General features: G+C 40.3%; 2 protein-coding genes across 2 annotated transcripts; both read right to left on the bottom strand.

The window, feature by feature from the left end:
- Positions 1 to 134: 134 nt before the first annotated feature.
- Positions 135 to 4,174, bottom strand: LOC103176408 (extracellular calcium-sensing receptor-like). The gene is made up of 5 exons (XM_007889921.2): positions 3,878 to 4,174; positions 2,637 to 3,476; positions 2,228 to 2,455; positions 1,739 to 1,862; positions 135 to 1,204 (listed from the first exon to the last, which is right to left on the bottom strand). Exons 1-5 carry the CDS (start codon positions 4,136 to 4,138, stop codon positions 291 to 293), a joined length of 2,367 nt encoding a protein of 788 aa, XP_007888112.2. The 5' UTR covers positions 4,139 to 4,174; the 3' UTR covers positions 135 to 290.
- A 4,156-nt stretch (positions 4,175 to 8,330) lies between these two features.
- Positions 8,331 to 13,475, bottom strand: LOC103175754 (extracellular calcium-sensing receptor-like). Its single transcript, XM_042339093.1, has 7 exons — positions 13,251 to 13,475; positions 11,805 to 12,096; positions 11,052 to 11,425; positions 10,598 to 10,976; positions 9,918 to 10,145; positions 9,633 to 9,756; positions 8,331 to 9,241 (listed from the first exon to the last, which is right to left on the bottom strand). Exons 1-7 carry the CDS (start codon positions 13,463 to 13,465, stop codon positions 8,331 to 8,333), a joined length of 2,523 nt encoding a protein of 840 aa, XP_042195027.1. The 5' UTR covers positions 13,466 to 13,475.
- Between the last annotated feature and the right edge of the window lie 2,693 nt (positions 13,476 to 16,168).

Raw genomic sequence — 16,168 nt, 5'->3', positions numbered from 1 at the left:
CCAGCACCCTGGGATGTCTTCCCAACATGAAGGGCGCTATACAAGCCGAGACCAAAATAAATCATTGCAGAATTGCAATTGCAGTCAGAACGCCTGTCAGTTACACATATTGAAATCCACAGAGTGTAGCCGGAAATTACTTTTATTGATGGAACTATTACACTTATCTTGTTACACTGTTTTTTTCAACCAATCAACCTACATAAAACTCTAATAGAAATTCCCAGTCAATTTGAGCTGAGTAAACTGATGCATGAAATGATTGACATTTACAAAGAGAATCATGTTGTTCATGTCTTCCCTGGACCTGCTCGCCCCATCAGATGCTTCTTTGTGTTCTCCTCGGGCCTCAACAAAATAACGTAACATTTGGGAGCAAAGTTGCAGGCGATCAAACCAAAGCTTGAAGATAAGATTGCAAAGACTTCAACAGCGACGGTGTATTTACCAGGTGAGCTAATGTAAGCTGGAATGAAGGTGATCCAAACTGCACAGAAGATCAGCATGCTGAAGGTGATGAACTTAGCTTCGTTGAAATTGTCCGGTAGCTTTCGCGCTAGAAATGCTAAGACAAAACTTACGCTGGCCAGCAAGCCGATGTAACCCAACACACAACAGAACGCTGCCACAGACCCCACATTACACTCCAGGATAACCTTTGCCTTTTGGTGCTCAGTGTTTTTTGTGGGAAATGGAGGTGACGTGATCAGCCATATAACACAGATTATGACTTGAAGGATGGTACACGCCAAAACACTGGCTGTTTGCTGGAGGGGACCAAAGTACTTCATCATGTTGTTGTTGGGTAGTGTTGCACTAAAGGCCATCAACACAACAATAGTTTTGCCGAGAATGCAGGAGATACACAGAGCAAAGCTAACCCCAAACACAGTGTGTCGCAACACACAGGACCACAGCGATGGTCGGCCGATGTAAAACAGTGAGCACAGGAAACACAGAACCAGTGACCCCAACAGGAGGAAACTCAGCTCCATGTTATTAGCTCTGACAATAGGGGTGTTTCGGTAATGAAGAAAAATGGCAAAAACACAGATTGTTATACAGGCTCCAATCAGTGCTACAGAGGCTAATATGATGCCCAGAGTACCTTCAAATGAAAGAAATTCCACTTCCTTCAAAACACACTGGTCTCTTCCCTGGTTGGACCAATAATCTATTGGGCATTTCAAGCATTGAACAGAATCTACAGAATAAAGGTTGTCACAGTCAGGAACTTGATTCTGCAAAACATACCATACATTTGTCCAATATTAGTGAAACATCCATGAAACAAAGGCTCTGGACATGACCCCAAATCTCATGTGCACTTTATTCACATTAGGTTAGTGTGGTCATGTTTTTCATGCTGTAATGTTTGCATTAGATGTTTAGCCACATTAAACCCAATTCAAACGTAACCTCATTGTGGCTCTCTTTACAGAAATCTGTTCAATTCAGTTCATATTTATTCTTCGATCAAATCTCTTTTTCAAATTAATTCCACTCTTTTTTTCTTGTGATGTTTTGCTCGTCAAACGTGGCATATCATTGAATCACAGATAAAATTAAGAGCAATAGGGAGGAGGCAAGGCTCTATATCAAATGCAAGGTTTATTATTGCAAAGTAATATAGAAACAGATAAGAAGAAAGGGCAAGAATTTAACCCATTTTGCTAAAATATCTCAGGCAAGATAACTGTTTAATCTCAGTAAAAGACCATATTCCATTTGAACGTACCTGTTTGATTACTAATTTCTCCGTCAGCACATTGTAAACAGTCAAAGCAACATATAGGCTGCTCTTTCTTTGCTGCTTTCCTTGTACCAGGCAGACAGCTTTCACTGCAGACTGAGTGCGGAACCTAGTGATAAAGACACGAGAGAGAATTCAATTCTAACCTGAGCCATTATTATTGTAGAATCTGGTAAGAGAGAGGACTTCAATATAATAATAATCCTTGCAATTGAATCAGCCCCTTATCACGTCTTCGAGACGTCTCCAAGTGCTTCACAGAATATACTGTAAAGTGAATTGACTGTATATTTTGTGGGTGAAACGCGGCAGCCAATTGCGCACAGCAGCGTCTCACAAACAGTCGTAACTATCCTCAGAAATGAATAACCGATTCCAGTTGGAAAAATTTGATATCAACAACAGTACAGAGGAACTGTTGGTATCCCGATGTGAACCTCACAAGATGAAGTGGCTGTGCAGCCCAATATTTACCTGTTTTTGTTGACCAATCCAACTAATGGTCTTTTCATTGATTAGAAGTTCCTGCCCAAGTGCTGCTGAAGCATCAAAAAGTCCGACATTTAGAATGTTCACAGAGCCATTTGCATCCATTTGCCAGTTCATGATGTCGTACGATGCAATAGGATCCCCATTTTCATCAAAATACACCTTCTCTCCCAAACGATTTGTAAATTTAACTTCTTTCAGGTAGTGCAGAAGCTGAGGACACACCAAATTACGTCGATAAAATGAAATTGAATTTGAGCTTTTAACCTCGGGAGGGGAACAATAAAGAGCAGATGTTTCGTTATTCACAGGACCCGTGGCAGATCTGTCACACGAACAAAACCTGCGAGATATGGCACCGCCTTGTAGAAGTCACACAAAAAAAATCTCTTACCTGCCACGGTTCAAAGTTTAAATTGTTTGCACAAGTTTTGTCCGCAAACGGTCCTTTATCATTTTCACATAGCAGTAAACTGTGAAGTGAATGAGCTAAAGCGTACACTGCTTTGTAAACATTGTATGTCACTCTTAGCTGTGATACATCAGTATATATTGTATTAATTTTCTCCAAATCCTCTTGTCCTGTGCACACGGGTTTAGAAAGAGTGTTTGTTGAAGTATGTCCAGAAGTCACATCCGGTGCATTCAAAGCGCATCCGAACAATTCTTCCCAGAATCTGTTTATCAACCCATTACCAGGGGGTGAGGATGGACGGACCTTAAGAAGAAATTCTCTGAAACCTGGGATTTCACCTTTACGAAAGGCAAATCCTATTGTTCCACCAAATGATCCAAAGTTCTCTTTAGTAGCCAGCATGGCAGCTGTACTCCAGGTCTCGCTCGCTATCCACTGTCTGTCAGTGATATTGTGACGCACAATTTCGTCAGCTAGAGCAATAATATCACCTACACCGGCAAACAGCACAATAACCTTTGCAGTGGATTTTTTGATGGTGTCTACAATCTTCAGTATCTTTTGTTGAGAATTTATCTTTGGAATCGCCTCTGTAAAGGCGAGGCAGGCACCGTATTCCTGCACTTGTTTGTTGAATGACTGAACTAAATATTGACCGTAATCGTCTTGAGTTGCAATGGACCCAATCCAGGTCCAACCAAAATGTTTGACGAGTTGGGCCATGGCTTTGGCTTGAAAGCTGTCACTGGGTATTGTCCTGAAAAACGAGGGGAACTCTCTTTTGTCACTAAGGCATGGACATGATGAAGAGTAACTGACCTACAAAGCACAAAGGAGACAACGGTTTCAGTTTATCAAGTTAACAGGTGCAACTTGAGTTGTATTCACTCATTCTATACACGCATTAATATTTACAGCATCATCATTACATAGAAACAAAAGTTAGTTCTCCAATCTTTTGCCCATTCATGTAATTGTCATTTGTTCATTGCACCACATATTTTGCCCCTTTTATGTTATCCCTTAAAGTTTAACAATGAGATTTACAATCTATTTCTAAACATTTTAAACTTATTTCTCAGTGTGACTTTGTTGCAATGCCATGATTTATGAAGCAACGCTAAAAGCTTTACTATTGTCAAATTGTTGCTACCAGTGAAATATTGTCCACCTTTGTAAACTCACAGATCTATTGACAATGGGAACAGGATATACCTTACCACAGGGATACTGAACAGTCCGGCAATTCTTCCAATGATCATAGAATGGGTTGATCGGGCAGCACCAATGATTGCAGAAATGGGAGGTGATCCTGTACATTTGTCATTGTCAAACAAGTCATCCACTCCATTGAGAAGCGTGACTGCCGTTCGGACAGCTTGTGGGACCTTACGACAGTTATCGTAGATGCTGTAGCCCAACGTTATGTTCGGGAGTAGTTCTTGATCTTTATTTATTTCTTCAATTGTGAAAATCATCATCTGTAACCACCGAAAGGTTCGGAAATTGAACCTGTCGGTTAAAAAAGCATTGGCTCTCATTATCCTTATTTCACAAGCTGGAACACAAGATAATAGTTGAACAGTTTACACCAAAATAGACATTGTGTGCTAACAGGAGCAAAATATCAATAGTAAAGATACTTAGCAACAAGAACATTGGCTGCTGTGTTTCGCCCACAAAAACACAGGGTAATGAACAGGATGAAACATTGTAAATATTGTTTTGCTGTCTTTCTTTCTTTGGTAAACAAAATATAATCAGTGATCTGAAATTGATTTTCAGATGCTCTAAAGATTGCCATTTACCTTTTTTTGCAAAAAGCACAAAAACTCACCCTTCACACTGTAGCTCCTGGGGTTTGGCTTTGTAGGACAGTTGAGGTGCAGTTACACTGAAGTGAATGGGAAACAATCCACCAATAATAACATCTCCATCTTTGTGAATCCCATACAGATTGAACTTTTCCAGAGGTTTACACGTTGGCTCAATGGCCCCAAATGCATGGAAAGGCAATGAAAACAGAAGTGCTAAATGCACATTGAGATTCATTGTTCTTCCCATCGCAGGGTAAAGCCAGACTGAGCATTGAGAACACAGTGGCCTTTATATTCAGCTGACACAATTGGCAGAACTCATTATTTTGCACGAACTTCAAAACTAACATTCCCTGAAGAATTTGATGGTTTCCTTTAATCCACAGTGGGAGAAGGCAACACATGGCGCTCCTTGCACTTTTTTTTAAAAAAAAACAAGAGATGGTTTACATGTAATGATAATCCGGGCATTTGATACAGCGCCTTATCACATCTTCGAGATGTCTCAAAGCGCTTCACAGGATATACTGTAAAGTGAATCGACTGTGTAGTTTGTCGGTGACTCCCAGCAGCCAATTGCACACAGCAGCGTCCCACAAACAGTCGTGGTTTGAGTGACCAAATTATTATTTTGTTTTTATAATGTTGTGTGTAGATGTCGTGTCAATGACATCTAGTGTGGATAGTAAGACCTACATGGATAACTAGCTGAAGTTACAGAATGAATTACAGCGTCTTGTGCTGGAGTGTGGAAGTCAAACTATCAGAGTTTCCCTCCAGGTCAACATAATGACTTATTAACAGGGAGAATCGCCATTGTAACCTATATATTACAAACAGCCACATATTGGATTCAGTGTCCGTAATGGCCAAATAACCCAAACGTGACAATGTATGTTGTCTAATAGAACAAAACATTTGCTGTTCTATACCTGGCTCAGGTGTATTCTTATAACTTGCGCTGGATCATTCGACTCACACTGCACACCTATACCTCCACTACCCATCTCCTTTCGAAACTGAAGGACTGGAAGCATGGATTTGTTCTCCCTATTCTTTGGTTAGTTTGATCAAAACATTTTGTTTTCCAAGTTCGAGGTTATCTGCCCAAGTCTGCCAGCTAAGTGCAGTGTTTGTACAATATGTAACCTGTATCTAATCTATTCTGTTGTCCCCACAACCTCCTTAGTGTCAGTGCTCGTGTTTAGAAGCTCTATTTTTGGAGATGTATTTGGGAGGGGGGCAAGAAGAACCTGCAGGTGTCACGGATTGGGGCTGCTCGGAGGACCGGTTATGTTCCTCAGAGCTCAGGATTTTCCCTTTAAAGAGATGAGCTGGCGATAGATTTGGGGGAGGAGTACTGAGCCCCTCTAGCCCCAGCCACCCTACCAACAACAAGTTTAATTTGTGCAGTGCCTTTCGCATCGGGAGGACTTCCCAAGGCGTCTCAGGACTGTGCTATACTTTAAGTCTGATTGCAACAAGATTTTAGTCCTATTACAGTCCTGGCATACACTTCGCACAACCGTCAACCAATATCATTTCAATTTTGCTTCAACCTATTGCCTGCCCCTACCTTGTTTTCATTTATCCAGACAATGTGAACTGTATAGTGTATTCCTTTGCAGAAAAGATTACATTGGTACAAAGTTTAATCTTGGATTTCAAGTGACATTCTTTTGAAGCTATGGTTTAGATGGTTGATAAGTGCTTAAGTGGAGTGAGTTCCCAGGGGGGAAACGACAGCCAAACTGCTCATTCCAACCAACCATCAATGTCTCACTGGCTGTGAGCTTTCACTTATAATCCACCATTTTTGTAATACACAAAAGTGTGCAAATATGAAAGAAAAAATATTTTTTTCACCAAATAAACTATGAATTATTGGTTTGGACACATCTCCGTCATGGACATAAAGCATTGAAATTGATAACTGAGCATACAGTGTAAGTAGCACAGCCATGTTCAAATGGAACCACCAATCTTGGTAGCAAGTAGAACAGGAGCAGATTTTTATCTTATTGAGTCAGGCCATTGCCTTTGTATCAACAACAATAACAATTTGGATTTATATAGTGCCCTCCACACCAGACGGTGTTTCAGAGCGTTCACAAAGCATATCAGGGTTCAGCGGAAAACGGTCCATGTCTTGTCTGAAACATTGAATTATTCCGGTCCTGATCCCCAACTGTTCAGCGCCTTGGGACGTCCTCCCAACATGAAAGGCTCTTTACAAATGTAATTGTGTTGTTGTTGTATTAAATCTTAGCTCAAAAATATTGAATAAAAAATAATCCAAGAAATGTTAGCTGAACCCTTGTTGCATAGTTTTGGGCAACAAAATGTTTAGTTTATTTTTAAATAAATGATTTTCTGTCGGTTCTGTACTGCTCAGATATAATTGTTCCCCTTGTAGAATGACCTTGTTTTATGGTGTATTAACACTCCATAGGAGCAGAGTAGAACCCAGCACAGGGCTTAACTGTGTATCCCTATCCAGCTCGCTCCAATGAGCAAGGTTATTGTGGAGCAAATTTAATTTTAAATGAATCAGATTGCCTTGCTTTCCCATGCGGTCTGAAAACAATCATCTCGCATTCAGACACCTGCGGTCCCAGTTTGATGTTCTAACAGAAACTGGAAACTTTGCTCTCCGAGGAGAGAGAGCACTGCACACATGGCACTCACTTCAGGCAAACGTGAGAAAAACACAAGCCTCAGGGTCAGCTGAAATGGGCAGCGTAACACACTGCAGACTCTCTTTCTTCAGACTAATGGGACCCAGTCCAGTGCCTTGGGACGTCCTCCCGATGTGAAAGGCGCTCTATAAATGTAATTTTGTTGTTGTTGTAATTCTGTTCATCTCCAGCTCAGGTGCTTCTGTGAATTGCACCAGTATCTGCAATATGTTACCTTGAAGTTATTACAACAACAACTTGGATTTATATAGCGCCCTCCACGCCGGACGGCATCTCAGTATTTGAAGGTACAAAATCACCTGCATTAGGAAGCCCCACATAACTTGCACTTTTATGGTCTGATCACATTGTAAAGTAAATTCTTACAGCAATTAATGTCAAGTGTAGCGACTGTTATTGTCAGAAAACATGGTAGGCATTTATTTTACATCGTTTCACAAGCAGAATTTAAATAAATAACCCTATAAAATAACCCTTGCATTTGATATAGCGCTTTTCAGGTTTTCTAGATATCTCAAAGCGCTTCACAGAATATACTGTAAAGTGAATTGACTATATTTGTGGGCAAAATGCAGCAGCCAATTAAACACAGCAACGTCCCACAAACAGTCGTGGATTGAGTGACCAAATTATTATTTTATTTATTTATTTTCTTGAAGGATTATTGTGGAGTAAGGAAACTTGCTCAAGGTTTCACCCCGCTGGAAATTGAACCCAGGTCTCTCGCTTGCGAGGCGAATGCTCTAACCACTGAGCTACAGGACTCCACTGGAATTTAACTACCACTGCGATGCATTACTCCATACAATGAATCTAAACACAATTGATCTTTAGATTTATTTCGTTAACAACGTGAAAGCAAAATTGGAAAAGATAAAGCACACTTTTCCCAAATACACTGGTCGACAAATGGGAAACTAAACTAGTAAATGGCTGTTAAATCTTCAACATGTATCTTGTTATATCTGTAAGAGTTGAAGCCATGAAAAAAATCACAAAGATGTTCAACATAAATTTAAGGTAAGCGAACTAAATACCACTTTAAAGATACATCCAGAATTGACTAAATAGATCCAATAACACATTCAAATACTTTGTGTTTCTCTAAAATTAACCAATACTCGTTCTACACTTGAAAGGAAAGCATTACTCATGTATTACTGTTTGCTTCTCCCTCGCCCCATCAGATGCTTCTTTGTGTTCTCCTCGGGTCTCAACAAAATAACGTAACATTTGGGAGCAAAGTTGCAGGCGATCAAACCAAAGCTTGAAGATAAGATTGCAAAGACTTCAACAGCGACGGTGTATTTACCAGGTGAGCTAATGTAAGCTGGAATGAAGGTGATCCAAACTGCACAGAAGATCAGCATGCTGAAGGTGATGAACTTAGCTTCGTTGAAATTGTCCGGTAGCTTTCGCGCTAGAAATGCTAAGACAAAACTTACGCTGGCCAGCAAGCCGATGTAACCCAACACACAACAGAACGCTGCCACAGACCCCACATTACACTCCAGGATAACCTTTGCCTTTTGGTGCTCAGTGTTTTTTGTGGGAAATGGAGGTGACGTGATCAGCCATATAACACAGATTATGACTTGAAGGATGGTACACGCCAAAACACTGGCTGCTTGCTGGAGGGGACCAAAGTACTTCATCATGTTGTTGTTGGGTAGTGTTGCACTAAAGGCCATCAACACAACAATAGTTTTGCCGAGAATGCAGGAGATACACAGAGCAAAGCTAACCCCAAACACAGTGTGTCGCAACACACAGGACCACAGCGATGGCCGGCCGATGTAAAACAGTGAGCACAGGAAACACAGAACCAGTGACCCCAACAGGAGGAAACTCAGCTCCATGTTATTAGCTCTGACAATAGGGGTGTTTCGGTAATGAAGAAAAATGGCAAAAACACAGATTGTTATACAGGCTCCAATCAGTGCTACAGAGGCTAATATGATGCCCAGAGTGCCTTCAAATGAAAGAAATTCCACTTCCTTCAAAACACACTGGTCTCTTCCCTGGTTGGACCAATAATCTATTGGGCATTTCAAGCATTGAACAGAATCTACAAAATAAAGGTTGTCACAGTCAGGAACTTTGTAATTATGCAGAACAAAACATTTTGTGTTTCTCTAAAATTAACCAACATCAACCATATCAGTCATGAAATAGTCCACGAATACATCCCTATATTTATCTATTTTACTCTCATTGTTGCAGCATCAATCATGTGGGATGTATTGCTGTGTGTGAACAGGAACATCGTGATCAGGTACAAAACCATGTCCGTGAACCATGAAGCATTTGTCATACGGTTACAATTGAGTCAAAATCCGGAATTTTTATTTGCATGGGAAAGAAATCAGACTTCAAACTGCAGAGAAAGCTATCGTCCCAAGAATCTTAAACACTTAATAAAGAAAGAATATTCCGAACTTGATTAGATTCAAACGTACCTGTTTGATTGCTTACTTCTCCATCAGCACATTGTAAACAGTCAAAACAGCAGACAGGCTGTCCTTTTTGTGTTGCTTTCCTTGTACCAGGTTGACAGCTTCCACTACAGACAGAATCTGGGACCTGCCATAACGTGAACATAAAGATATTATTAACAATTTTGCTGTAGTTTCGCAACCACATTACCCCAGCATTAGTTCATAAAAATATGGATTAAACACAAAAATTCATTAAAGATACAACAGGATTTATCACACAAGAAACTTAACAAAGTGCTGTATTACCTCTAATTGGCCACCGCTCCAGATAATAGTTCCTTCTTTAATAGAAAGTTCTTGTCCTGGAGCCAAGGATCCATCAAAAATGCCAATGGTAACAATTTTAACTGAACCATCTGCATTCATTTGCCAATTCATGATATCGTACGATGGTACAGGATCTCCATTCTCATCGAAATATACTTGCTCTCCAAAACGGTTCGTAAACTTCACGTTGCGCAGGTAATGAAGAAGCTGGATAATGAAAACAAATCAAGGTAATTATACTACTACTACTACTAATAAATAATAATCCTTGCATTTGATATAGCGCCTTATCACGTCTCAAAGCGCTTCACAGAATACACTGTAAAGTGAATTGACTGTATTTTGTGGGCAAAACGCACACAGCAGTGATTCCACAAACAGTTGTGGATTAAGTGACCAAATTATTGTTTTTTTTTAAGGGGATTATTACCCCCAGAAAAGCAATCCGCCAATCGACTTACAACCGGGTTCCTACTTACTGCTAGGTGAACAGAAGTGCGTGGAGTAAGGAAACTTGCCAAAACTTTCGCCCTGGCCCAGGAAACAGTTATTGTGACAAATTCAAGATAATGGAACTTTTTCATTGTTAATCAGCAGACTCAATCATTACAAGTTCAGTGTAAATGTCAGAGTTACCCCACTGGACAAAAATCCCTTACCTGCCATGGCTCAAAGCTTGAAATGTTAGCACAGGACTTATCCACAAATGGCCCTTGCCTAGTTTCACATGCAAGCAAATTATGAAGTGCATGAGCGATTGCATCCACAGCTTTGTAGACATTATATGAAGCTCTTAGTTCTGACACATCACTGTACACATTGTTTGTTTCCTCTAAGTCTTCCTGTCCTGTGCACGCTGGTTCAGAGATGGTGCTTGAGGTGGTGTTATCCAATGAATAAAAACTGCATCCGAACAATTCTTCCCAGAATCTTTTTATCAACGTATGACCAGGGGCCGAGGATGGATGGACCTTCAGTAAAAATTCCTTCAACCCTGGGATCTCTCCTTTATGAATGGCAAAGCCGATTGTCCCACCGAAAGAGGGAAGATTCTCTTTTGTGGCCAGCAGTGTGCCTGTACTCCAGGCTTCGCTTGCTAACCACTGCCTATCAGTCAAATTCTGACGCACCACTTCCTTTGCCAAGGGTATTGCGTCCACCTCGCCAGCGAACAACACAATAACTCTTGCCGATGACTTTTTGATGGTGTCGACAATCTGAAGGACCTTCTGTTCAGAATTGATTTTCGGAATGGCTTCGGAAAAGGCCAAGCAAGCCCCAGATCTCTCTATCTGATCATTGAACGCTTGCACTGCATATTGGCCATAGTCATCTTCACTGGCAATCGATCCAACCCAAGTCCATCCAAAGTGTTGGACAAGTTTGGCCATAGCTTTGGCTTGAAAGGTATCACTGGGTATTGTTCTGAAGAATGTGGGGAACTCCAACTTGTTGCTCAGACAAGGGCACGTAGCAAAGTAACTGACCTGTGGAAACAAAAGTAAAGAACTTTCGAAAATTCATTCAACAGTAAATTATTACTGTTCTAGTTCTACCTTCTGGTTCTGTTCAACAATGTGGATCTTATATTCACAGCAGTATATTGGATGTAGTAGATTTTATAGACTTTATACTTGCCCTCTGGAAATCTCTGGTTCTACCTCTGCCTCAAAACCTCTTTAAAGTCCCACCTTAAAACCTACCTCTTTGACCAACCCTAAGGTAACGCCCTCTTCCCTTGCTTCGAGTCCAAACCCATTGTCTCATGTGAAGGTTTAAATAAATGCATTTTGTTGTTACTGTTACAGGTGTCCGTCGTCCATCATGGTCAGACGCTGCAGAAGAATTTATCCGTGCAAGCCTTACCATAGGAATGTTGAAAACTCCAGCCAGTCTTGCGGCAACAATGGATGTCGTTGATGTTGGATCACCAACAATAGCAGAAATAGGACGTGATCCTGTACAACCGTGATCATCAAAATGGTCGTCCACTCCGTTGAGCACACTGACTGCTGCCCTGACAGCTTGTGGGACTTTACCACAGTTGTCATAGATACTGTATCCAAGGGTTATATTGGGAAGGAGCTCTCGATCTTTATTTATTTCTTCAATTGTGAAAATCATGGTTTGCAACCATCGGAATGATCTGAAATAGAAACTGCAGGAGACCAAACAACTTGACCAATTGTGCAATTTTAATCATCTCTTTTTTCACGGAAAAACAGATAAGACTCGTCCCACACACTCAATACAACTTGAGAGATTCTTCTCACACGGTCTTAGCTCTGGAAACAAACCACCAACAAGTGATGGGATTTGAATGCAGATTATAGAGAGGGCTGAGCCAAAGGGATTTGGGAAGAGTGTTATCCATGGAATTAGGGGCAAAGCGACTGAAAGCAGAGTGGGCAGGGCACGTGGAAGCCAGTGCTGGTGGAGTTGAGGGGTAGGCAGGGGAGTTGGAATGGCAGGAGATCGCAGAGGTCGGGTGGGCAAACCTTTGGAGGATTTCAAGGCAAGGACAAGCATCTTAAAGCCAATCTGCTAGGGTTGAAAGGTGAAAAGAAAAGGGCTGGTGAATAGCAGGAACCACATCAATCATGTAGAGCAAACTGAGAGATCAGTGCCCATTTTCCAAATGGCTGAGTAAGTTTATTCTACACATTGCAAGAATTATTTCATTATTATTGTTCAGTAAGAAACTGAGCCGTATAGTCTGGACAGCCGAAGCACCAAGTGAACATGTGGCACCTCTGTAACTTTACCTTAATGAAAAGAACCAACTCAAACATCTTTAGGAGAAAGGGGAATTGGGGAAAATTGGTCAGAACTGAAATAGTATAAAAATTCATATTTCCCACTGTTCCCTCCAGCAACAGGGATGGAGGCAAGAAGGAAGAAACAGGAGAATATAATCAGATGAAAGGATGTATGAAAAAGTTTAACTGTAGGAACCAGCAGAAATAAATTGACTTATTTACTATTTGCACTAAGATTATTTATTTATTTTTAAATGTATATTTTTTTGGAGTCACTTCTCACTTCAAAGCAAAATTTCAAAACATATGCAAGCTGTTGAGACATTGTTCCTTTGAGCTAAACCTCATCAGGTTTGGGCAACTTTGGCTTGCTCTTGTTATACATTTACAAGATGCAGCTCAGTGTCGTGAAGATCCGAAAACAATTTAAAAAATTCACGAATGAAAAAAAACCGCAGTTCCTCTGAATAAATAATAATGATAATCCTTGCATTTGATGTGGCGCCTTATCACATCTTCGAGACGGCTCAAAGCGCTTCACATTCAAACTCACCTGTCACACGGTATGCTCTCTGGCTTGGTCTTGAACGAAACATCAGGTACTGACACTCGGAAGTTAATGATGAATAATCCACCAATGACAACATCTCCATCCTTGTGGATTCCATACAGATCAGACTTTTCCAGTAGTTTGCATGTCAGCTCAACTGCCTCCAGTTCAGAGAGAGCTAATGAGATCAACAGTGCCAAACGCACTTGGAAGCTCATTGCAGCTTCCAACCCAGGATGAAAGCAAACTGACGGCTCTCAAAGTGGTTGCCTTTTTATACAGCTGGCACCGTTGGAAGACTCAATTGTTTCATAAGAACTTTGAAAATGACATGTAATCCCTCAAAGGATTCCACATGAATCCCCATTGGTGGGGCACGATATACAGATAAGGAATTTTCTTACTTTTCTTTTATCAAAGAGATGTGTTCGGTGAACAATTTAAGACAATATCAAGTAGTTTTACCAGTAACGAGTGGGTAAAAGAATGTAAATGGCAAGTCACGAAAAAATACTGCGGTCTTAAATTGAACTTAACAGGATTATTCAAAAGCGAGCCAAATTGAAAGGGTTTATTGCTTTTATCTCCGATTATTAATATACAAATTAGTTAATTGTTGACAGCAATCTGTTAATTAGCAATTTATCCAGAAACTAAGGGACTCCTTTGCTAGTATCTCAATTATTGCAGTTCAATGCTAACTGAGGTTAAGCCAGGGGAAACGTTTAGTGTGCAACTGGTTTTAATTGATGCTGATTAAATATAATGTAATGCCTTTAACCAAAATAAACTTAGCCCTGAAATAGTTCAGTAAATTGCTTTCTATATCTGCCACCACAACTAACAGCTGAATTCAAAATTACATCTGGAAAGGAGTTTCACCAGATTGTTGAAGGCAAAAGTAACTCACAGCTCTTTGGTGAATTCTTACAGATTTGGACATTGTGTTCATGATAATAATCCTTGCATTTGATTCAGCGCCTTATCATGTCTTCAGGAAGTCTTAAAGCGCTTCACAGAATCGACTGTAAAGTGAATTAACTGCATATTTTGTGGACGAAACGCGCACAGCACCGTCCCACAATAGTGCCAAACACATTTGGAAACTCATTGCAGCTTCCAATCCATTCAGTGGATTGAGTGACCAAATTATTATTTTTTTAAAGGAAACTTGCCTAACTTTGCACTTTCTCCTCTTTATATTCCCCAGTATAATGTACCTTAACCCTGCACACGATGACAGGATCTGTCTCTCTTGACCTCTACCAAAGATGTACTTTGTCAAAGCCAATCAGGACTATTGGGCAACTTGGGAGTAAATTTCTCTTGTTTGCTACAGGCACTGCCTGGCTCAGTTTTAGCACCTACCGCTTGGCTAAAACTGTGTCTTGAGTGAGTTCTTCACTGTGTCAGAAATCACAAGTAGGAAGCAAAGTCCTGCCACCATAGGGTGCAATGTGTTGGGAACTCCAACATGATGTCCTGCCACACATGGTACAGAAACTAAATCTTTCAGTTTCTGAAAGCAGATCTTGTACGCATTTATATTTTGTTATAAGATCCATGTTTGTATGGATAAATTGTTGTACTAAAATCTCCCACACCAGGGAGTTTCTCCTGGTGTCCAGGCTACAGATAACATTAGTCATTTCACTTCACTGCTGTTTGGGACATTGTTGAGTGCAAATTGGCTGCCACACTTGCCCCAAAAATACACTTTACAGCAAAATCCTGTGAAGTGCTTTGAGACAATCTCCCAACATCAAAGGCGCTGTGACAAATGTAAGGATTATTATTATTATAATAATCTGATGCTTTCCTTGACCGTGCCATTATCAGGACGGAATAAACAAAAAATTATTTGATGCAACAATGGGATCGATTGAAATCACCATTTAATTTTGTGCTCGTTACCTTAAAGCGACTTTTCAATCGCTACACTATTTTGGACAACAGCTGGTTCTGTTTTTATTGTAAGGTTCAGGATTTTTCAAGAACATCCTCTTTGCCCACGCCTTCAGCCACCCTCCTAACCCTACATTCCCTGACCTCCAACCCTCCTGATACCAAACTTCTGCTTGGGTCCAAATCCCTGACTGTCCAGCACCTTGGGACGTCCTCCTGATGTGAAAGGTGTTGTGTAAATGTAATTTTGTATTGTATGGGATGTGCCACCTCATATCATTGTAACTAAAGCAGAATCACAGAGTATTGTGAAAGGTAAACCGAACTTGTATTATGAACTTGAAAATCCCAAGCAAGATGACATGTTAGACCTTGCTCCAAAAATATTCTGTAGGTCTGCGTTTTCCATGAAACAAACAACAGATAACAGTTTGTTACCAAACGTTGGCTATAAACAGAACAAATCTCACCTGTGGCAGACAAGTCCAGTTCAATTTCACGGTCTGATCAGTTACAGATCCATAAAAGGCGCGAGGTAATTGTCTTGTTCAGTGTCTACCTCAAAGTTAAGATGAGAAATTATTAAATGAAGAAGTTTGATTGAACCCAGCGGGCAAGAAATAATTCTGGAGAGTGAATGATTAGTTTTGTTTTCAATTCTTTTATCACCTTACATAACACACTCTATATCTGCTAACATTATTGCACGGCCAGGAGCATTAAAGAGAGCGACTCAATAACCACTGTATGAAAAATCTATTTATTGCGTTCTGCATGAAAAGAAAAATTATTCTGAAATGCTTTGATCCTCATGGTTATCAGTAAAATTGCATTACTTTTCGATTAGGCTGCTGAAAAAAAAACTTAACAACACTGCAGGTTGATTTCAACTGAAACTCACGCCTGAATCTTCCAATTTAGTGGAATTAATCATTTCCAAAACAAAAAGACTAAAAAAAANGCGAGGCACCAAACACTTATATTGATTTCAACTAAAAAAAACTTTAAAAAAAAAA

The sequence above is a fragment of the Callorhinchus milii genome, unplaced genomic scaffold (assembly GCF_018977255.1).
Source record: "Callorhinchus milii isolate IMCB2004 unplaced genomic scaffold, IMCB_Cmil_1.0 Scaffold11, whole genome shotgun sequence".
Classification (NCBI taxonomy): Eukaryota; Metazoa; Chordata; class Chondrichthyes; order Chimaeriformes; family Callorhinchidae; genus Callorhinchus; species Callorhinchus milii.
This window is presented reverse-complemented; position numbering and strand designations above follow the sequence as displayed.

Coding starts and splice junctions, on each gene's coding strand:
- LOC103176408 (XM_007889921.2), bottom strand. CDS start 4,138: ATGATGATTTTCACAATTGAAGAAATAAATAAAGATCAAGAACTACTC. Junction 2,456..2,636: donor TAAACTTTGAACCGTGGCAG/GTAAGAGATTTT, acceptor GTGTGTCCTCAG/CTTCTGCACTACCTGAAAGA. Junction 1,863..2,227: donor GGATTGGTCAACAAAAACAG/GTAAATATTGGG, acceptor CTTTATCACTAG/GTTCCGCACTCAGTCTGCAG.
- LOC103175754 (XM_042339093.1), bottom strand. CDS start 13,465: ATGAGCTTCCAAGTGCGTTTGGCACTGTTGATCTCATTAGCTCTCTCT. Junction 9,757..9,917: donor GGAGCGGTGGCCAATTAGAG/GTAATACAGCAC, acceptor ACGTTATGGCAG/GTCCCAGATTCTGTCTGTAG. Junction 9,242..9,632: donor AGAAGTAAGCAATCAAACAG/GTACGTTTGAAT, acceptor TTTATTTTGTAG/ATTCTGTTCAATGCTTGAAA.